The sequence below is a fragment of the Parasteatoda tepidariorum genome, chromosome 4 (assembly GCF_043381705.1).
Source record: "Parasteatoda tepidariorum isolate YZ-2023 chromosome 4, CAS_Ptep_4.0, whole genome shotgun sequence".
NCBI classification, from domain to species: Eukaryota; Metazoa; Arthropoda; class Arachnida; order Araneae; family Theridiidae; genus Parasteatoda; species Parasteatoda tepidariorum.
This window is the reverse complement of record NC_092207.1, coordinates 60,319,077-60,341,812: the sequence shown is the minus strand read 5'-3', so window position 1 is coordinate 60,341,812 and position 22,736 is coordinate 60,319,077. Positions and strand designations below refer to the sequence as shown.

The 22,736-nt window shown below is 28.2% G+C and overlaps 1 protein-coding gene across 2 annotated transcripts in view; it reads right to left on the bottom strand.

Moving 5' to 3' along the window:
- Window positions 1-5,973: 5,973 nt before the first annotated feature.
- LOC107436706 (uncharacterized) overlaps window positions 5,974-22,736 on the bottom strand; it is a 43,024-nt gene continuing 26,261 nt past the window's right edge. For both annotated transcript variants that reach the window (XM_016048505.4, XM_016048506.4), the window contains 14 exons: window positions 21,739-21,785; window positions 21,488-21,651; window positions 20,168-20,233; window positions 19,994-20,055; window positions 19,371-19,444; window positions 17,980-18,090; window positions 17,172-17,286; window positions 15,584-15,691; window positions 14,735-14,855; window positions 13,022-13,064; window positions 10,555-10,642; window positions 10,110-10,177; window positions 7,386-7,557; window positions 5,974-6,175 (listed from right to left, as the gene is read on the bottom strand). In XM_016048505.4, coding sequence (XP_015903991.2) covers window positions 7,389-7,557; window positions 10,110-10,177; window positions 10,555-10,642; window positions 13,022-13,064; window positions 14,735-14,855; window positions 15,584-15,691; window positions 17,172-17,286; window positions 17,980-18,090; window positions 19,371-19,444; window positions 19,994-20,055; window positions 20,168-20,233; window positions 21,488-21,651; window positions 21,739-21,785 — 1,236 coding nt within the window. In that variant the 3' untranslated portion in view covers window positions 5,974-6,175; window positions 7,386-7,388. The remainder of the gene's footprint in view (window positions 6,176-7,385; window positions 7,558-10,109; window positions 10,178-10,554; window positions 10,643-13,021; window positions 13,065-14,734; window positions 14,856-15,583; window positions 15,692-17,171; window positions 17,287-17,979; window positions 18,091-19,370; window positions 19,445-19,993; window positions 20,056-20,167; window positions 20,234-21,487; window positions 21,652-21,738; window positions 21,786-22,736) is intronic.

Sequence of the window (22,736 nt, the reverse complement as noted above, 5' to 3'; positions counted from 1 at the left end):
ATATTTTTTTAAGGTAAGTAACATTATAAAACCTAATTTTTTACTGTTTAAATAATTCTACTAAACTTCTGTGACTGGATGACAATTTTAATTTACAAATTATAATCAATGCAATTACTCTGAAATTATTTTATAAAAAGAATAAACTATTCTTTGCTCAAATTAATAAATCTCTTTTTACTTATTATTACTCAAATAATAATTAAAAAGAGAACTTATTTATTTTTAAAAAAGTTATAAAATATTTACTAAATGTATTTAAAGTTTGACAGGTAATATTTTTGTCAACCATACCAAATGTGTACACAAAATTTACTCCAGAAGGGATAACTTTTAAAAATATTCTTTAAAACTATTCAAAATTGTTTATTTATTATTATTTTTTTTTTGGAAAATTTTTTTTCTGTGTGTGCGCATTAAAAATGTTTTCAAATAATTTCAACTTATTGTTACTAAAACGAAAGTTTATGATACGAAATTTAAAGTCGGTGAGCTTTTTTTTGTTTTCTGGCATGTTTAAAAAAATGGACATAGCATTTGATTGCATTTTTCAAACTTTTTTTTGTTATGGGTGTTGTTTTTTCTGCTAATAATAAACTAATGAATCCAAATAAATTAGTAATATGATGCCTATTTGCATAAAGCACTAGCCACTAAGTCGCATTTTATTAAACTAGTTTTTTTTTTTAATTAAAAAAAAACGACTTTAAAAGTTGTTTTTACAGGGCTGGTCCTATAAATTTTATCTGCACATACAATTCAAAAGTATCTGGAAAGCTCAAAGTTGTTCTTAAATGTCATTTAACTACTAAACATTTCAATAAATGTCCTGAAATTTTTGTGATACTTCCAAATTTTTGTAGAAGTTAACAGGAAGAAAAAAATATTTATCGAAAAGAGAATTGAAGAAATTTTAAATTCAAAAATTATGTTACATGCCATGAAACAAAGTAAATAAAATCTTTATAGAGCCGTCAAATACGATATTTATCTAGCAATATTAGAGACAATTACCCTTGATTTGATGGCATAAAAGTATTCGGTGTGGGAGAAATATATAAAAAGTTTTTATCTCTACTCATCACTATATCATACTCTATTGTTTTTCAATAGAGAATCCTTGTAATTTGCTACTGAGCGTTTTTCCATATTTAGAATATTTTCCCTTTTTTTTTGTATAAAAAAAGTTCCATAACTTATTTAAAAAAAAAAGTTTATTTATTTTTTTTTTGAAATTTTTATTTTTTTACTTGAGTGGAGGAACTACTTAAAACTATTACCAATTGTATATCTACGAATCCATGTTGGTATTACAAATTGCTCTCATTAGAAAATCCGCATCCTCAGATTGTCCTTAATTTTAGATGCAATTTTGCCTGTAATTTTTATATTTTGGACTTTCAGCCTTGTATCTTTATAAGAAATATACATAGGAGAGAGTGAGGTGAGACAGAGTACCTCAATTCCGTCGAAATTAGTTGTTTTCTACTGGGCAAAGTATGAATTACATTTTAAGATGACTATATCAGATTAGCATGTTGTTATTGATTAATTCACGGTGTCCAACAACTCTCTTATGTTCTTCTGTTTTTAACATTTATTTGTTCAGTTTATTAAACTTTTATTGAAGATTCATACAAACAATACGGATTGGCTACCAGGGCCACCTCTAAAGGAGGCCCTTCCTTGACACGTGTCTAATATGCTGAGCCCACGAAAATTGCAGTGCAGTGGAGGAAGAATATAATTGCATCATATGCAAACTACTTGCATATTTTTCTTAAATTGTTATATTAATTAGAAATATTTGCTACTTTTTGCTGAAATTCTAGTATTTTAATTGAATTGACAAGTGTAACCAGTCTTAATGGGCGATTTGACTTAATCTTGAAAAAAAAAAATATTCTTAAAAAAAGTAGCACATCTGACTTTTCAGGAATATATCAAGATATTTATTGTACACAATAAATATCTTGATTAAATCTGACAATTTTTAAGTCGAACTGTTGAGCTCGAAAATAGGCTAGTTATCACCAAAAAAAAAATCGTGGATGATAGGATAACAAGCTAAAATCAGGACAATATATTTTTAACAATAATATTAGGACAACTACGAATCCTGATATACGAATCATAATATTAAATTTTTAAATCGGCGGAATATGAATAGCGATGTATGGTTTTTAAATCGCGCGAATACAAATCAATCCGTTTGATTTTTAAATCACGTGAATTTGAATCGTGATATTTAAATCATGTGAATACGAATTGCGATGTATAACTTTTAAATCAAGTAAATACGAAAATCAATGTTTATATTAAAATTGCGATTTTTTATTTTATATATTAAAACGCGTAAATAAAAATTGCGATATCTTAATTTAAAACAAAAANATATATTAAAACGCGTAAATAAAAATTGCGATATCTTAATTTAAAAAAAAAAAAAAAAAAAAAAAATCGCGTAAGAACTAATTGCTAAGTGTAGGTTTGACTAGGGATGTAACAAATAAAGTTGTGAAGTTAAAAAAAAAAAAAATATCCTCTTAATTCTTAAAACAAAACTTTAATGCTAACATTAATATTTTTCGGAAAAAAAAAATATCTATAAAACATTATAACAACATCTATCAAAAACGCTTTCAAAAATACAGTGTTGTCATAAAAACTGAAGCTTATGCACAAAAGTTAAACAAAAAAAAATAAAAATTCTCTTAATTTTTGAAAGAAAAATTTAAAGCTTAACACTTTTTCGCATATACAGTTTTTTAAGTAGCGCATTTTCAAAATAAAGTAATAAAAACTACTAAAAAAACATTAAAGTTTTCGAAAAAGCTACATAGAAACCGAAACAATAATCGTTCTTAATTTTTAAACGAAAGATTTAACGCTAAATATCTTAAATTAACTTTTCCACATTGCAGTAGTTTTAGGAAAAAGAATAACTTTCATTAGAAACGCTCTTTAAAAAATGCTGCTGTAATAAAAATTAATTAAAAAAATATCAAAAGACAAATAGAAAAAAAAAATTGTTCTTAGTTATGAAATATAATTTTAACCTTGAGAATCAGTTTACTAGTTAGTTATCAGTTTTACCTTACAAGTTACAATGAAGCCTATTAAAACCGCGCTCTGTTAACATACTTCGCTTTAGTTAGAACAAAAAAAAACAAAATAGTTCTCCATTTTTAAAACATAGAAGTGTTGAAAAATAGAAATTGACATTTTAGATTATTCTTTATTTGGAAGCTCTGATTTTGATTTCGACAGAGATGGACAGTGCTGATTAAAATGCATTACAAATGGGGTTTAATAAAGCTTCTCTGTATCCAAGGGAATCGTTTACCCTTCAGAATAAAATTGCATGTCTGAAGATCTTCAGAAGTTGACGCCGTGTTTATAGACTGCATTGCACACAGAGTCTGACTAAGGCAGGGGCCCCAACTCAAATAGTAAGTTTATTTTCGTTTCCTTCTTTAATGAACTTTTTTTAAACAAAATATCAGTACAGTGTTATGTTAGTTTTGTCATTAATCTATCGTATGAACACCAACAATTTATAATTCGTAAACCCATGGCTTTCTAGGACGGAATTCAGCTAAATTTGTGCAATACGTTGGAAAAATTTGGTCAATCAAAAGCCTGTATTTTTACATATCGCAAAATGCGATATGTTTACAAAAATACGGGCTTCTGATTGGCTTAATTGAGCTATCGTAATTGCGAAAATTTAGCTGAATTCAGCCCTAATGTCAGCAAGGATATGAAATTTTTTGCAGCTAGATGACAAAATCAACAATCAGTTATCCAATTGTTGACCGTTTTATGCATCTTTAATTCAGTTAATGGAAATCTAATAACAGTTAGATACTGTTTAAATTTATCATGAATAGAATCTGTGTACCTCCATCGTCACATATCATCAGCATTGGCACGACAGCCCTTTGTGAGCCTGGGCCTTCCTCAGAAGCTTTTCCCATTCTGCCCTTCTCCCAGCAATTGTTTTCCAGTTCTTTACTTTTAGGATGGCAAAATCCTCATCCACACAGTCCTTCCAGCTCTTTTTGGGCCTTCCTCTTGGCCTTTTATTGGAGGGGGTTGCATTAGAGACTCTCAATGCTGTTCGTTCTGGGCTCATTCTCACTACATGCCCGGCCCATCTCATTCTACTTAATTTAATAGATTTAATGATATCATCGCCATCAAAGATTCTATATATTTCAAAATTATATCTTCTCCTCCAGTTGTCGTTATCGAGTATAGGGCCAAATATGGTTCGTAGGACCTTCACCATCGTCACATAAATACGACGAAATACGAATCAAAAATAGCGTCTGCAATACCGGACTAGCGGTGAAATTTTTTTCTTAAATCCCTTTTTATGACTGCTCACATACCTTCGATCTTATTGACCAGATTCAAAAGTAAACTAACCAGCCGGTATCCAACGTAGAACTGACGGATCTCTGAAATTACATATACCGTTGAACATTTAAAAATAACGCTAAAATCTATACCATCAGAATCACGATTGGGTTTCAACATCGCCCAGCTTGGCGATCGACCGCGATCACAACTTGGCGAGAATCAAGGGGCACCCTCAAATATAGTTTACCCAAGAAACGGCTGTGGAACGTCAAAGAAGGATGGAACATGACCGAATTTCGACAAGCAATTCTAGAGCCCAAGAAGATTAGAAGAGGATCGTGTCTCAACTAGCATAGCTAGGGCTCGAGAAACACCTGAGGAACGTCAAAGAAGATTTGAAGAGGATCGTGTCTCCACTAGCAGTGCTAGAACCCGAGAAACACCTGAGGAACGTCAAAGAAGATTAGAAGAGGTTCGTGTCTCAATTAGCAGTGCTAGGGCCCAAGGATATGAAGACAAACTTGCAGGACAGGAACACTTTAATTGTCCACTAATCTAGATTTCCTGCTATGTTTTAAAAAACCTTATTTGTGAAAACCTTTAGCGTGGAGGACAGCTGGACGCCTTAGGCGGCTAGTAAATAATAAATTATTTATATGAAAATGTAAAACAATGTTATTTTAAGACTTCACATTTTCTAATCATAACATTTTTGTCTAATTTCACTGATTAACTAGCATATTTAAGGTTAAGCCATGGAACCATAAGCGAAGGTTTTTTTTTTTAATGGAAGGAGTGTACAATATAAATATGGCAATTAATGTTTTTTTTCTCTTATCAGATGTTTTTTTTTTTTTTTAATGAACAACAAATTAACAGAAATAGGGAATTTAATTGTTATATTTTTATTTTTTGTCATAATCAGTTGTAATTATTTGTATTGAGCTCTTTAATTAATTTATAATATTGCGAGAATATTATTTTACGTGATCAGCACGCGTTGTCAGAAGCTTTTTTAATTTTGCTGTTATGTTAGCAAAAAAAAAGTTATTATCTTTTCAAATAACAGCTTCCTTTAGTTTAATTTCTAATAATGAGTGATATTTATTTCTAAATTGTGTTGTTATCCTTTTCAGAGCAACATTTTTCTAACTATATCATGTTTGAAAACTTTAAAACTGAACAGCTAACTAATTTACTGAAACTGCGTTTCATTAAATTAGTTAAGTTGTCTTTACTTTTGTTTCATCTCATTTAACTGCGAATAACATAAGTATTTTGTAATTACTTTGTATTTCTAATCTACTCATAAATGCAAGATTATTAAAATTATAATTGTTATGGTTTTTGTGCAAATTTTTGATTATGCAGATTCAAGATTTGTCACAGGCATTGTTTCCCCTAGATAAGCTTCTGCCAATAACTATATTTTTCAAAAGTATGAAGAACTTGTATGACTGACAAAAAAGTGTTATTTTAAATTTAGTATTTGGTGTACTGGTTTCAAACATGAAGATTGAGTTTATTGAAGCTTTGATAATTCAGATCTGATTTAAGGAAGCTATTTTTGCAAGATTACCTGCTCTACATTGTTCTAAAAAGAAATTATAGTAGTGAATAGTTTATTTATAAATTAAAATTCTATAAGTGTGCATCAATATAAAAACTACAAACACAACATTTTGGTAACCAACAAAGTCATTATACACTATATACATATCAGTAATTAGTAACATACAGGTAGTATAAATACTAGTCATTAAGGCACTGCAAAGCATTAAAAAGTACAGGCATCTGAGGTAAACATCTGAAATAGAAAGAAAATCATATTAGCAGGTATAAAATTAGGTTAAAAAAACAACAACATATAAGTGGTGGCTATTCAAATTCAGGAGTGCACAGCTTAATAACTTTTGTTTCAATGAGAAGATTCTTTGGTTTACTGTGTTAAGCCTCCTACACATACTATATACACGCTTAAAGTATGATTTTTCAGAGAAATGTGGTTTAACTGATCTGGACTTTAGTTTTGCTCAAATATATTCATATCTAGCGTCATATTGACATATTTTAATTGTAGACTCTGTCTTTACTTTTTGCGTATTTCGCAATATCTCAAGAACTGTTTAAGCGAATTGAAATTTATTTTTGCATACGGTTATAATCCGTTTATACAAAGATAATTCCAAGGTAAGTTATGCAACTTTTTATACCATTTTAAAGAATGCAATTTTTAATTGCAAAATGCTAAATTTGAGCAAAATCGGTCTAATAGTTTCTGAGAAATTGTATTTATAAATATACAACTTTTTTAAAATTTGATTTCTTAGTAACTATTCCACCAATTTTGCTCACATTTTGTATTTGGCCGTATAAAAAGTGCCTTCTTTAAAATTATGTAAAAAGTTGAACGGATATCACATTTGATGAAAATTGTGAAGCTTTTTATATGGTGTGTTGTTGACTGAATAAAAATGTCTGCAAAAACTAAAGAAGTGCAAATGATACCATAGCTGGTAAAACGGAATCATAACCAGTAAAAACCTTTGCATAAGGTCTTTGGAATTCCACACTAGTCTTCTTCACACTAGTTAACAGCAATTTGTTACAAATATTAAAATTTTTTTGTTTGCTTGTCTAGTGTTCCCAATCAATTGTCTCATGGGAAATGATCTACTATAGTAAATTGCAGATTGTAAAGTTGTTTGTGGAGATTCTTTCCTTATTACACAAACAGACTCAAGCTCTAAAAACATCTAGGTTAGCAATGATCTTTTCAGTGAGGGTAACCCCATTAAAAAAAATAACCAATAATTGTTAGGTTTTTTAAAACATTTTTGAGTTAGACACATTAAATGTTGGAGAATTCTGAAACTTTATAGGATAGAAATCTGTTCAATAAAAAAAATTGCATCTACATTTATTTTTTCATTAAAAGATAGAATGCCAAAGAAATCTTCCAGCATATAATTATGAATACTAAAGGAAACAAGTAATTGTAATAAAAATGAACTAACTTGCTACACTTTTTCGACATAATTTCCTGGAAATATTCCAAATATTCCTGTGCGTACGGATGTCCCCACATACCATCCGTCATCACACATTTCAACTACATAAACAGTGTCACCTTCTGCAAGTTCCAGCTCATCTGTGTTTTGCGGTGAGTAACTATAGATGGCTCTATACCTATAAGGTGGAATATTCTTATTTCTAATTCATAAATTATATACAGTAGACACTCAGTATAATGACTCAAGGTCGTTATATTATGAGTACACAAAACTACTGAAGAAAGTTATTTAAAATAATTCAGGACTTAACATGCAATACCAAAAAAAAACAACTATGAAACGGATAAAATAATTGACAAAAATATTATTTCAATGCCCACCCAATTACACACCATATTAGGTGGGCAAACCTTGATTTAGTACGGAGAATGAAAGAACATTCATGCCTTGACTGGGATTTGAACCCAGGACTTTTCTGAGAAGAGGTCAGCTCCCTGACCATGACACAGTCCGGCAAAACTTACGAAGTACAGGCTTTAATAGATACTGGCAGTTCTTGTTATTTTCTTAAGATGTCAGTTGCTCAGAAGCTTCAACCTGCTGTCAATGAATTATATGGTTTTGGAAATCAAAAGGGACCTTCAATGACCACTATCAGAAAAATTGAAGTCAATAGTGTAAAAAACAATGAGTAAAAGGAGTAAGTGTTCTGATCTTCTTATGGGATGAACTAGCTTGATCAACCATACATTACTTTTGCCAGAATTGGGAAAAGATTTCATATCGAATATCAGAAGGAAGAACCCTTTAAGAATTTATTAATTGAAGAAAAAGTAGATTGAATCTGCCTTAAAGTTCTTGAAGCAATTGAATTCAATCAAGCAGAGGATATTGAAAATGGGCTAATTGGTTGGTTACTGCAAGAAAAAAATGGAAAAACATTCATTCCTTTGGCAAATATCGGACCCAAAAATTTCAGACTTTAAAGAGGTATAATGTGTTGGAAGAGCGGAAGTGGTTGAATTGTGCTCAGTTGTAGAAGTTAAAGAAAAGATCTCAAGTTCATTTAGCTGTAATAATTTTAAAGAAAAAGCTCTCATTAAATTGTGCGACATGAAGATTGACTTAAATACTGGAGCTGAACAGAAGCAAGAATTGTTTCAACTATTGAATGAGTATAGATATTGTTTCGCAATGAACATTTCAGAGCTAAGTTGCACTAACTTAATGGAAATGGATATTAGAGAAGTTGAAAGGTCAAAGCTCATTAGTATGAAATCATAAAAAAAAAGAATGCTCCTGATGCAACAGCTATTAAAGAAATTGTGTCCAAAACAAGATCATCTTATGCAAGTCCTGTCATACTAGTGAAGAAGAAAACTAATGAGAACAGACATCTAAACAGTCAAACTATAAAAGATAAGTTTCCATTATCTACAATTGATGATTCATCGGCGCAATTACATGACTGCAGTTATTTTACAACTTAAGACTTGGTCCACAATTATCTACAAACACCCCTAACTGAAAAAGCAAAGCTAAAAACAGCCTTTATAAGCCCAGATGAAACTGGAAAGTTCAAGAGGATGATTTATGTAACGTGCATTAGGTCCATTGTACAGTTCACAAAATAAATAAAAAAACCGACCACTCAGAATAACTTTTGATCTAAAATTATTGGATTTCCAGGTTTTAAGACTCAATCTTAAAAGTTTGAGGGGGTGACCTCAAATATGCTAATTAACTAGTAGAGACGCTATTTAAGTTACAAAATCAGATAAAAAAAAAAACGTATTTTTTTCTGAATAAACATGCCTTGAACAAAGAATTTGGTTTTCTGACCCCCAAAATATAGGGGGTAGCCGCAATCTGTAAAATATAGTTCTCATAGCTTGGACCCCTTAATGTTAATTTTCTTTCTCGTGTATTTCGCTATATCTCAAGAACTATTCAAGCGAATTAAAAAAATTTTGCATCAATTTAAAGAACGTAATTTTCTATCTGAAAATACAAAATTTGAGCAAAATGGGTAGTTCATGAGAAATTTAATTTCTAAAATAAGGTTTCTTTAAAATTCGATTTCTCAGAAACTATTCAATCGATTTTGCTCAAATTTTGTATTTTGCCATGTAAAATTACATTCTTTAAAATGAGGTAAAAAAATTTATACCATATAATTCACAATTGTTTCGACCATTATTAAATAAAATAATGATAAATATTTATTTAAAGTTATATTTTTCATGGTGGATAAACGAGTTTTATAGTTACGTGCAAGCACTTTTCAATTCACTTAAAAAGATCTTAAGGTGGGACAAAATAGGCAAAGAATAAATTTATCATTAAGTGGTCCAAACTTTGGACCACTCTCCGGCCCAAACTATGGAGACCATTCTCCCAGATTGCGGCAACCCCATATCAATCAGAATTGTGAATCCATCGTAAAAAAAGTGTGTCAATTCAGAGAAAGTATGTTTTTATGTCTGATTTTGTAACCCAAAAAAAGGAACCTACCATTCTGAGAACTTTTTTCAACAATTGACACAGGTCGATATGCTCAACAAACTTGATATAAAAGAAAGGTAAAATATTATTCCTAAGGAAAACAAATTGTAATAAAACTGTTCTATTCAAAAATAAAGTTTTGAGCAAGCACAATCTGTATCTACTTTATGTTTTGTACATTTAAGAGGCACTATTTGCTAACAAAATTATTTAGTTACTTACATAACAGGTTCAATCAGATTGCTGCTTTTCTTCCCTCTACTTTGCATGTTGCTTCTTCCATTAGTTACCTATGAAATTTTTATAAAATTTCATTTGCTTATTTTTTTTTAAATATTGCATAAGAAATGTTTTGACACAAACTATAGTAAATTAGGTTCATATAAAGATTAGCCAGTACCTTTTATATCATATATAGCTAGTTTTTTAATATAGTTCATTTAATTATATCAGTTTTTATTAAAATGTATTTTAATATTTCCTTTTTAAAAATGAAAAGTTTAGATTTAAGATACTAAAAAAAAATAATTTATAAATTTTTTTTATGAATTTAAATTGAAATTCATAAATTATTTTATGTTTTACACATGAAATCCAAATTGGTAAAATCTTAAGCAACAAAATATCTTTATAGTTTCACAACAAAAAGATTAAGAGAGAAACTTACAACAGCAGAAGTTGAATGGATGGGAGAAATTTGTGATGAAGATGGAGTGACTGTTTTTAAGATTCCTTCTCTTGAAGTAGGTCTGCTTCTGAAACAATGGAATGAATACAAATTTAAACTACTTTTCTAGAAATACAATAGGTACACTTCAAAGAAATCTTTCTCAAAATGGAGTCTGGCCTTCTAAGTACAAGGAGAATGCACTTGGAATGTCCTCCAATCTGAGCATATGAAAGATCGAAAGAATTATATAACAAAAAAAGATAAGAAAAGAAAAGTATTTGTAGCAAAATTGCAGAATTGTTTACTGCTCAGATTCAATTTCAACTAATTAAAACATAGTGTAAAGTGCAAAAAAAAAGAGAACACCTTAATAATTTTTTATCTTGATAAGAACAGCGTCTACCCTTATTAATTAGCTTTTTTAAGGCTAGACTCCCAAACCTTTAAGATTAACACTAGAAAGACAGGGCTTGTGTGTTTGCTTTTCAGAATTAAAGGTTCAGTAATTCACAAAGAAAAAAAATTAAAAGCAGTTTAATTTTTGAACTTTTCATAAATATAACTATACAAGTTGTTATCTCATAGGAGCATAAATATTGAAACTTATACCTATGATGACAGCCTCTAAGGAATTTTGAAATATTATGGAAAAATTAATTTGTTTCACGGATTTACTGTGACACATTTTTCTAGTATTAAAATATAGTTTTAGATACTACATTAATTTTATAGAAAGAAGAAAGCGGGAAGAAGGAGCTTGATTGCAGATTGTTCGTGTTTTTTGAATTTATCCTGCAACTATGTTCTGCGCTCGGTATGTTTCATTAAGAAAAATCAGCTAAACAATGAAACCAACTGATGCAGGTGTGAGAACACTCTTAAAAAGAAAATTTATTGTTAGGGAAAGAATTCATACATGGAATACATGTCCAGATTGAAAAAAAAATGGTTTACAGTAAATGTGGTTATTGAATGATACAGAAATTGTATAAAAAGATTAATTACATTGCATCACTGTCATAAATTTCAAGTTTCATCAATTGAAAAAGAGTGTTTTATTTTATTTTATTTTGTTTAAAATTATTTTCTGCATAAACTGGAAACTCAATTATCCAAACAATGAAAATATAGGAACAGGAATACCAAACAATTAACACATTTGATGAAAAGGATATAATGTTTTGTTTAATCAGACCACATAAGTTGTTAACCAAATAAAAAAGATAAAAAATTTTATTCATGGAGTCTTTACTATATCTTTACTAAATGATAGTGTAGCATGTTTATTTGAGTTTAGACACATAACTGGTCTAAACTAAAAATGCCTCTTTAGACTGTCTATGAAAATGGCGATTTTTGATCATTCAAGTGTTATGTTTTATTATGTGAAAACTTGATCATTAGATAAAAAGTTATTAAGATGCTCGCCTTTTTGTGTGCACTGTATGACCTTTATTAATCATTGTTTTAAAAGGTGGCAAAATGTTAAATAGTGTCAGCACATGAGTTTTTATGAGGAGAAAAATACTAGATATTAAACACTAAAGAATTAAAATAATATTTAAAACCACACATTAAATCTTTGCAACTCTTTTAAGTTTAACCTGTTACATTGATTTAATAAATATTTAAAAACAGAAATAAATCAATATATTAGAAAGTAGAAAAAATTTTATGGTCTAAAAATGATTAGAAATTATACTTATAAGTGCATTCTATGTTGTAAAGAGAGAATTCTCTAACATCAACAAAATTAGAATTTATGTGATCATTTTTTTTAATCATTATTCTCATTATAAGCTTTTATTATTTTACATATGTTTAATTCAAATCATATAATTTAGTAGGCAAAGGTAATGGATTCTATAAGAAAATCAAGAACATTTAGTGAAATTTGTAAATGTAGTTTCAATTTGAGAATTACAAAATTATTCCCGATATATTTTTTTCACCCATATATTTCCTTTTTATTGAAAATTTTATTAGCAGCATAAAACATCGACATTATTGTGACTTTAGCGGCAAATTTAAAACATTTTCAAAATCATGTCAATCCTGCTTATGATAAGGAATGAATATTAGTTTAATAAAATAGATAAATTAAATTTGGCACTAGAAAAAAAAAAACATTTACAAAAAAATAACGAAAGAGATAAAGAATATTATGTTCCACAAAATTTTCTAATTAATAGCATCATATGCTAATAGTTTTATTTCATAAGCATAATAAAACTAAGCTGGAGAATTCGGGTTGTTATTTGACTATGGTGCATGCCCTAGTTGTACAATTCAACCATTTTCAATATTAAGATAGTACAATTCAAGTATTGTCAATATTAAGATTATTAATCTTAATTTAAAAAAAAAAGCACTGGATATTAGACACAATGAAGAATCTAAAAATAACGACAAAAGTGATCACTAAAATCAGAATAAAGATTGAAAAAGTAGTCAGAAAACTTACCCTGATGAACTAATTAGCGAATTGGGAGAAGACAAAGGTGTTCCTAAAAAACAATAAGGATAATTAATTTTAAAAATCAAATAACAGTATGAACCATAAAAAAATTGAGACATAATTTCAGTGAGATAGAAATAATAAAATTAAATTCTGTTTCTTTTTATGACTTTGTACATCATAAATCTAATAATGCAAGATTGGATCCGAAATTATATTTTAACGTTGACAGTGTTAGAAGAAAAAAACTGTCAAGTCACTTTTCTCGAAATCTATCGTGAAGCACTTACATTGATTTTTCAGCAGTATAGGCTTTGTATAATTAGTTTTAAAATACAACTTTTAGGCATGTTACAGGGTTGCCACAGCAAAAAAGGAACAAAAATAGTTGCTTTTAGTAACCTCAAGAAGGAAAATAGTTGCCTAAAACTACTAAAATAGTTGCTTGAACAGGGTCAAAAATTTAACAAAAATAGTAGCCAAATAACTAAAATTATAGCTTTTTTGTCATATACTATGATTAGGATTTTGTGACGTCAGAAATTTTAAAACGTGATACATCGCAATATAGCGATGTATCGCAATTTAGCATATGTTCAAAAATTACCTATGACAAATCTTTAACTCAATCAAAAATAAATAAAACGAAATAAATCTATTACAAAAGAAAATACTAATTCTAAACATATTCCACTATGACATCAATATCAATGCTTAATATTTTCAATTAAAATAATAAAGAAGTCAAAGTAAAAGCAAACCCAAATTTTATTTCATTCTTAAATTGAAAATGATTTATTAGTTTAAAAATAGCACTATAACAAAATATTTTACATGCTTGCATTAAAAATTAAAAGAAAAAAAAAACAAAAGTAGAAAACAAACCAAAGAAATGTTCACTTTAGAAAAAAAATTTTTTTTTAAAATTATTTGTTGAAAAAAAATCATGCTTTTGAAACATCATTGGATCCTCTGTTATATTTAAAATAATAAAAAGTAGTAATGACTAATGGTCCAATTCTGTACTTAATAAATGTAAAAATATTTTTTCTTTATTATTTTCTTTTTTGAAAATAAAATCGACTAAAGATTTGTTTGTTTAAAAATGATACTGACTATCTAAAAAATTATAAAACAAACAAGTATTGAAAGAATTTTAATACAAATTAAAAAAAATAAATACTTTAAGTACTAATGTTAAATTATTAAAGAGCGTCAAAACATTACTAAACTCTTTATTTAATTTTTAAAAAAATGATTTGTTTTAACTGCACTACGCACATGGTAGGCGGCTATAAGTACGTGTTAGGGAGGGGACTGAAAAGTAATGTTCATTTTTGCGAAAAAACTTCGCTAAGAGTAAAAAAGTCTCCCAATAGTCGCCTATTCCTGAAAATAGTTGCTTTTTTTTGCCTTTTCAGGCAAAAAAAGTCGCCATAGTCTCCTAAGGCCGAAAATAATAGCAAATAGTTGCATTTTAGTAGTCTGTGGCAACCCTGATGTTACAATTTTTCAACGATTTCCCAATTTCAGGACCATTTTGAAAATATATGAGCCTTTTTAACCTAGGAAAATTGTGAAAAAATATTTGTAAAAAAAAAAGTGCTACTTAATCCAATTTCAGCCCTGTTAGTTGTTGGGCAAAGAATTCATAAGTTTTAACAAATATCATAAAATTAGTTGCATATCACATACACAGGTTATTAAGACATAAATTACTTTTTTCAAGTGGCTCTTGCAGGACTTGTAAATAAGAAGCAGGTACAATTCCTTTTCTGTTTTGCAATTTGGCTTCATACCAGTTGGAGTCTACTCTTCTCAACAAAGTTATCATGTCATGCTAATAAATTTAAATAAAAAAGCTGTTTTTAGAGGGCAAATTAGTATGAACACCATTCATGTTCAAACAGAAATGTATTGCATCAGGTTTAAAGGCAAATTCATTATACAGTCTAAGTTCTTTAGTATGCTCCTCAATTACAATGACCTTTCCATTATAAATTAAAACAAAAGTAGATGAAAAATTAGCAATTTCGAATTATATTAATATCAAACAAGCTAATATAGGCTATATTTAAAAAAATTGTAATAAATTTTTCATACACATTTTTAAGAGAAACTTTATTTAAAATGAACATAATGTAAGAAAAATTAATTGAGGCTATATCAAGTTGATTTTTATAGTTAAATTCAAAATAAAAAAAAGTCTTAAACATCATAGAAGTTTCAAAATAAATGTTTCAAATGTCACATTTATTTATTTTGTTAATTACATAAATTTTAAATTCATGTACTTTTATTGGCTTTGTTTGAATGAATGAAACAGATTACGATTCTAAAAAAAACATTTCTTCAGTTTCTACCATTTGTCAACAGGAAATAAAAACGACCTAACTGAATTTTACAGTCACTTCGTGATCTGATCTTTAAACTTAATTCGTTCATCCATTGTGATATAACATACTATTTTCATTTCATGCGTAATTTTAATTTTGTTCTTAACATTGTCACCGGGAAGAAAAAAAATTCAAATTTTTTTTTCTGAGATTAAGACTATTAAAGCCTTACCTTTTTCACAGAAAGTTCAATAGAAGTGTGGGCAGTAAAATCATAGAGAACTTTACCCATTCCCTCAAATGAAGATTGAGGAAGAGATGCATGTTCTGGTGGTACAACCTTAAAATAAAAAGAACATTACACAATGAAATTAGGGGATCATTATTAATAGGAAAACTATAAGCAAATGCTATTAAAAGTTAGGGGATCATTATTAATAGGAAAACTATAAGCAAATGCTATTAAAAGTTACATTGTTCAATGTTTTGAACATTTAGAGTGCAGTTTCCCCTTCCCCCAATTATACTTCAGTTTAGACCAGTCACGATCTATTCCTATTTGTTGTAAAACTTTTCATTACACAACTTCAGTTCTAAGTCTTTACAGTTGGTGTTTTAAAAATAGGTAAGTTAAATTTTTTTTAGATATCTGAAGCTTTAATAGTTGTGAGATTTAAATTCCTAGAATTATATTTTAATAAATTGATTTGTATCACTGCATCATTTTGCTGCAAGCTCAAAATTGGTTACATACAGAATATGCTTTGTTACATAGCCTAGTGCAAGATATTTTTCCCACCCATTAACATGAATGAAGGTGCTTCTTTAGAAGAGGAAACATTTTTTGTTTTTTTTTCTAAATGTGAACGCAATGTAGAATCAGTTAAGAGTTTAAGACAATTTCAGTTAGTCAATCAGTTTAAGAACATTTAATTAAAAAAAATTTTTTAATTGTATCTTTTGTGCAGTAAAAGTTTTTATTTGTTCAAATAAACAACAGCAAATAATAATAAAGAGCAAAAATGAAAAATAAATAAATGCAAGAGCTAAAATTTAGTAAAGCACAGCAGCAATATTAGAACATCATTGATAGACATGTACAATAAGCAATTATCTGAATGTGTGAAATATGTAAAAATATATATAGTGCTACTTANTATATATATATATATATTGCATCCAAATTATATAATAAGGATAAACTTCTTGTTCTTTTGTTCTTGGAGTAAAAAAATTGATGAGAAACAAATCAGTGCAAGCATTCTAGGAAAATAACTATGTAACAATTCAAATAAAATTTTATGCATTCAAAAACACTATTTCAGTGCTATAATTCTTAAAAAAATACTTTCAAGTGGACCACACTAGGAGATTTCTTTGCAGTTCAGTATGCAGCTGTTCACATTTTATTATAATTTTAAATATAGACTAAATAAATTTATACTAGTCAACTATAAATATGTGAACATTAAAAAAATAATTTCCAACTACATACCTGCCAACTAATAATCCTTTCGAGAAAGATTTTTCGCAGTGGTAGTAAAACAGGATTTGAATTACAAGTTTAGGAAGTATATATGTTGAAATTTGAAAATGCTAATGTCGAGTATCATGACAATATTGCATATCAATATATATGCTTAAATTTTTAAAAATTAGTGGTTGTCAAAAAGATAATAAATTTAGTTTATAAATGCAAAGAATATATAGAAAGCATACATTTTACTACCACTTTAAATATAGAAATAAAATTTTACGCCAACTGCGTAAAAGTTGGCAGGTATGCAACTATTTACAGAAATGTTTTGATTAATCATTACCTCAATATAGCTGATAGGAAATATTCCAACAATTCCTTGCTTTTCCCCTTCATACCAATTTTTATCCAACTGTCGTAATATTAGAACATTATCCCCTTTTTTCAGGGAAACTTCTCTGTAAAAAAAAAGTGATATCTAATTGATTATTTATAGCAACACATTAAAAAAAAAAAAAAAAACGCCATATGAATTTAGCAAAATTTTTTATTGAACTAAGTCCTACTAAGAAAACTCACAGGTTGATTTAAATTACAATATAAAATTACTTTAATCTTTCTTAGCAGTTTTTACTGAATTTTTTTACCTTTCTATTTCTGTAGTGCTACATTCTCTAGTGGGTACTTAAATTTTCATTAGGAATGTCTTTACCACTTGAGCCACTGCAATTTTTGATAATAAAAAAGGATTTATTAGTTTATTCTTTCTCATGCTTTATTTTATTAAAAAAGTTTAAATATTTTGCTCTGTATAAAAAAAGAAAAAGTTGAAATGTGACATAAAAAGGGATATAATTTTAATAACTGGAATGTAACAACTGCTTGAAATCTTTAATGAAACTTGTCAGAGCTGTTCAAATGCTGAAAAAAAATGTTTCCAAAATATCAAAATGCAAAAAAATTATTGTACAAAAACTTTCTCTAGAGGTAATCTTGCCATAATTTATTTTTAGTTTTTTTTTTACTATTTGAAACTTCATGGTTCACTTATCTTTCTCTAAATATTACTGATATAGACGAAAGAGAATTTGACATGAAAGGTTTCTTCTCTTACGAAGTCAAAATAAATATATCATTGAAAAAATACATACTTGGGTGATTCTGGCCTGAAATCAAAGAGAGCTCGAGCAGGTATTTTCAAATCAGGTGATCTACAAGGTGATTTTAAAATTGAACGTGTAGGAGACGACAATTGACTGGATCTATGGAAAGAAAAAAAAACATGGTAACAATACAAAACAGTTTAATAGGCAGTATTGATAAAATCAAACTAAAGTACTCAGAATCTGAGAAATATTTTTTAAACAGTAACCTTAGGTAGAAATTTTATAATTTGAAATACTTTTTTAAAATTCATCAAAAACCTCTTTTATTTGAAGGATTGCAAATATGAAGATAAATTTAAAAGTGAGATTCACCAATTTGCATTTTTGCACAGCATAAAAAAAATGTAAAAAAATTAGTTTTAAAATTAAATTTAAAACTAGTATTATTTTATAAGAACTAAAAGCTAAAAAGGAAGATTTATAAGGTTTTACAATTCATTTGAACAAGGTTGAACAACTACCTCTATATAAACCCTGTTTGAAGTTGTTTATTTTGTTAAGCTGGTAGCACTTCCTGGATTGCTGGAAACGCTACCAGCTTAGCATAAGTTGTGATGTTACAACAACAAAAGTTGAAGATGTTACAACAATAAAAGTTGAAGATGTTACAGTTTAAATTAAATAATAAGCAAAGCTGTATACAGACATATACAATCAAGTTCAATAGTTTGATCAACTTAAGGTAATTTTCAAAAAGAGGAAATTTATAATAACCTTAAAAAAAAAAGATTACAAATTAATATTTTAATTTCAATAAAAAAATCTACATTTTCAAAATTTCCTATTAAAAATTGGAGATTGAAATGGACTACAGGTGGTGTAGAGCTGAACTCTCTACCTATGGCAACACTTCACATGCTTACACCATTAGCATGTGGAAAGTCACAGGAGAAGGAAGTACGTTTGTTTAAGTCTTTATTTTCAAATAGATTAAGGAATTTTAAGTTTAGAAACCAAAAACTATGTTGAACACAGTTCTAAAAGAAAGCATCATGGAAATCTAAGAAAATATTTTTTGATAGTTAAAGACCAAAAATATTAAGTAAGAGGATAATATTCAACTGTAACTTGATTGATGGGGTAAAATTTTTCTTAATTTTGTGTCTGGTTATGGTATATGGTATGGCGAATATGGTCTTTCCTTAAAATTAGTTGCTCTACATCTTTAGCCTCTATTATTTGAGCTAATAACAAAACTTTTCTGTGCTATTTATTCCAATACAAAGATAACAAAATTAATTTTCAAGCAAAGATAACATTTACAAAGCGCAGTAAAATACAAAATAATAATTAAAATTTTCATCTTTAAAAATACGAATAAGATCTATTTGTTTTAAGAGAAGTAAAGCAATAGTACAAATGAAAGGTAAACTTACGATGGGGATAATCTTTGATGCAGTTCCGAGTGAATTACTTGTCTCATTTGGATTTCGTATGCACCATTCTGTTGCTAAAAAAGTATAAAATTAACTATGTTTTATGATATATATATCATAAAACATATATATCATAAAGACATTTATTGTATTTTATTAATTTCTAAATAAATGCAACATATAAATATAATTTGTATAAGAAATAAAATGCATTTATAATAATAGAAATAAATGAATAATTTGTATAAATATGAATGTAGTATTCGGAAAGGCATTTAAACCGTTAACTGTTAGAGGCAAATTACAAGAAAGTTGTTTTAAAAACAGAGAACTTGAGGTTATTTTTCAACTTGCTAATTCTAAAAAGACATCAAAGATTAAAAATGTGATTAAAAATAATGTTTTAAATATATGAATTATAAAATACCAACATTAAATTGTAAAATATTATAAATAAGTTATGTAAGTTCAATGTAAGTAAGTAATAAGTTATGTAAGTAATTGAACTTAAAACCTATGATTTAAAAATAAGCAAAATTTAAGTTTCTACTACTACCAATAATATAATTTATAAATTTATCAAACTATAACAAATTCATGCAGTCACTCAAAAAATATCCTACTTGGCAAAGTCCATTTTCATTCACAATAGCATATTCAGATGGTAAGGTCAAAGGTCTTGTACCTAGATTGTTTTTTTTAAAAAAAAATTAAAAAATTAAGATTTATGCAAAGAGAAAAGGAAAAAAAACTTTCTAGTATAAACCCAGACAAATACATAAGTTTAATATATTTACCTTGAGTTGGTACAGTTGGGCCATTGTAGTTTAAAGGTGGGTGTGGTAAAGGTCCAATGGATGGTTCTAAAAATTAAATAATGAGTAAGTAAAAAAACTAAAATACAAAACTTTTGATCCAAGTTTCAATAAATTGAGAATTTTTTTTAATTATGTATATAATCTAAAAAAGCTTTTAACAAGACGAAACTAGAAAATGTTAATTTCTAGCTTGTTACTTCGAAGGCCAACTCTTACAGAGGAAGAAGAGGTTTGGTTTTTTAAAATCCTTTTATGTATTATATTATTCTTATATATATCACCAATAAAAATATAGATGAATGATATTAAATTTTTTAACACTGCTTAAAAAAATCAAATGGCAAATATCACAAATTAGAAACGAGACTAATTACCAGAATGAATTACAATTTATTACATAAATTTAACTCATTAGTTAAAAAGAACAATGCCCATGCTGTTAGTAAAGCATATCTAATTTATCATAATATTATTTTTAAAATATCATGTCTGCAATAAATACAATTATAGAACACGTGATTAGAAAACAATTCTGTATTCATTTTAATATTTAATTTTTTGTTACATGCTTTTACAAAACTTTTGGCTACAAAAAACCATTAAAGTTCCTCACATGGTCAACTAAAAACGGGGGTTTAGCTTGATTTCTGATACTTTTCCATGAACTTAGTGAAATTCTAATACACAACATTAAAAATATCCTGAAATTTTTTTTAACATGTAAATCATATAGAATGCTATGATTATTAATGATATGATTGGTGATATATAGATTTATTTCAATACTGTGTTGTGTAACGCTCTGATGGCACAGTTGGCTAAGGAAGCGCTCACACTACTGGCTGGAGAGCTGGGGGTAGTGAGATTGAACCTAGCAGTCGACCAAACAACCTTCGTGTATATGCAGCAAGATGCACATTAAATTTGTTGTGGCTGAAAGTCCTTTCGTTGCTTGTGGAAGTTTGGAGAGAAGGATTCCAGTTCAGGTCATCCGACCGGGGTCAAAATTACGTGATAATCTGCCCAGTGCCTTAAAAAAATGGGGATATGTGCTTGGCTATGGTTGGGTGATGTGTGTTGTATCACAATGCTTTATAAAACAGACTAGAGAATTAAAACTAAAATGGAACAAAAGAAACATGAATACAATACAGGACTTCAACAGGGAATACTCTGCATGCAGTCATGTGAAAGCTTTTCAGTGAAGAGCAGCTTAACAAAAAGAATATAGGGTAGAATCAGAGACACAAAAGAGGTCAACTTGACAAATTTCACTGTATAGTAAGAAGGTTTATATACCTTGGATCTTTTCTGGAGCAGGTTTCCCTAAGCCGCACTGGGGAACTTCCCCTCCATGTTGGATTTCATTGTACCACTTTTTTTGCTGATTGGCGGAAGGCGGATCTGGTTGCACTAACTTTTTTGTATAGTGATTATCTTGTTCATAACCATTTTTGAACTCACTGAAAAAGAGTTGAATTAAAAGGATTACAAAACATTCTGCAATGTTGTAGTGTTTCCTTTAAATATATTAATTTATTGCTACTTACTAGGAAGGTTTAGGAACATTCATGGGTGGCAGGTATCTTTTAGAACCCTAAACATAAATACACAAATAAAAGTATTCATAATTAATATATTTCAGATTGTAATTCAACAATAAATAAATAACTGGACTCGTTTCGAACAAGTAAAGGAACCACAATATTTGCTCCTTACAACCAATTGCTTGTAAAAAAATTGGTTTGAGTATGAGTAAAAATAATTATGACTTCATACATACTATTAAAATAAGAAATAAAGGATTTACTTAATTTATTTTTTATTCACGTTCAGTGCAAAAGATAGTTAATTTGCTTTAAGTCATGAGTTATGAAATTGTTCTTTCGATAAGCCCAAGAAACATCATCAATATTAAAAATAAAAAAATTCCTCAATTCAAAAAATATCAAAAAGGAATTTTTTAAAAAAGCGATTAGCTGAGTTGGAGATGAGGAATTTAAAGAAAAAAAAATCTGAATCACAAAAACAATGCTCGCTAAAAGCGGGATTTGCTTGTTAAAAGGTAGCAATACTCCAATAGACTTAAAAATTGGTACAAACCAAGTATTTCCGTTTTCTTTGTTAAATCTTTGTTCTCGTTTAATCAAAGCTCATTGCACTGAACTTCAGAAAATGCAATAAACTAAGCATTTAATTTTTAGAGGGTTCCTTTATGCCTTTCTTTGGGTTAAATTTAGGAAACAAAATTGTATCTAAACTTTTTAAAATTTTAATTATGCTCCTTTCTTACAATAAAATTTGATCCTTAATTTTTTCAATAAATTTCTGATCATCCATGCTCTGTTATCAGGATGAACTTTGGCAAATTGCAATGGAAGACGCATCAAATATTTTCTTAACAGGATATTTTGTTTCACAATATTTTATATGAGTGAAATCCTGTTTCTTAATATTTTGATTCTGTACCCATCCTATTTTGTTAATACAAGATCCACTATACTGGTTATCACAAATTATAGAAAAAATTACCTTTACTTAAAAAGTT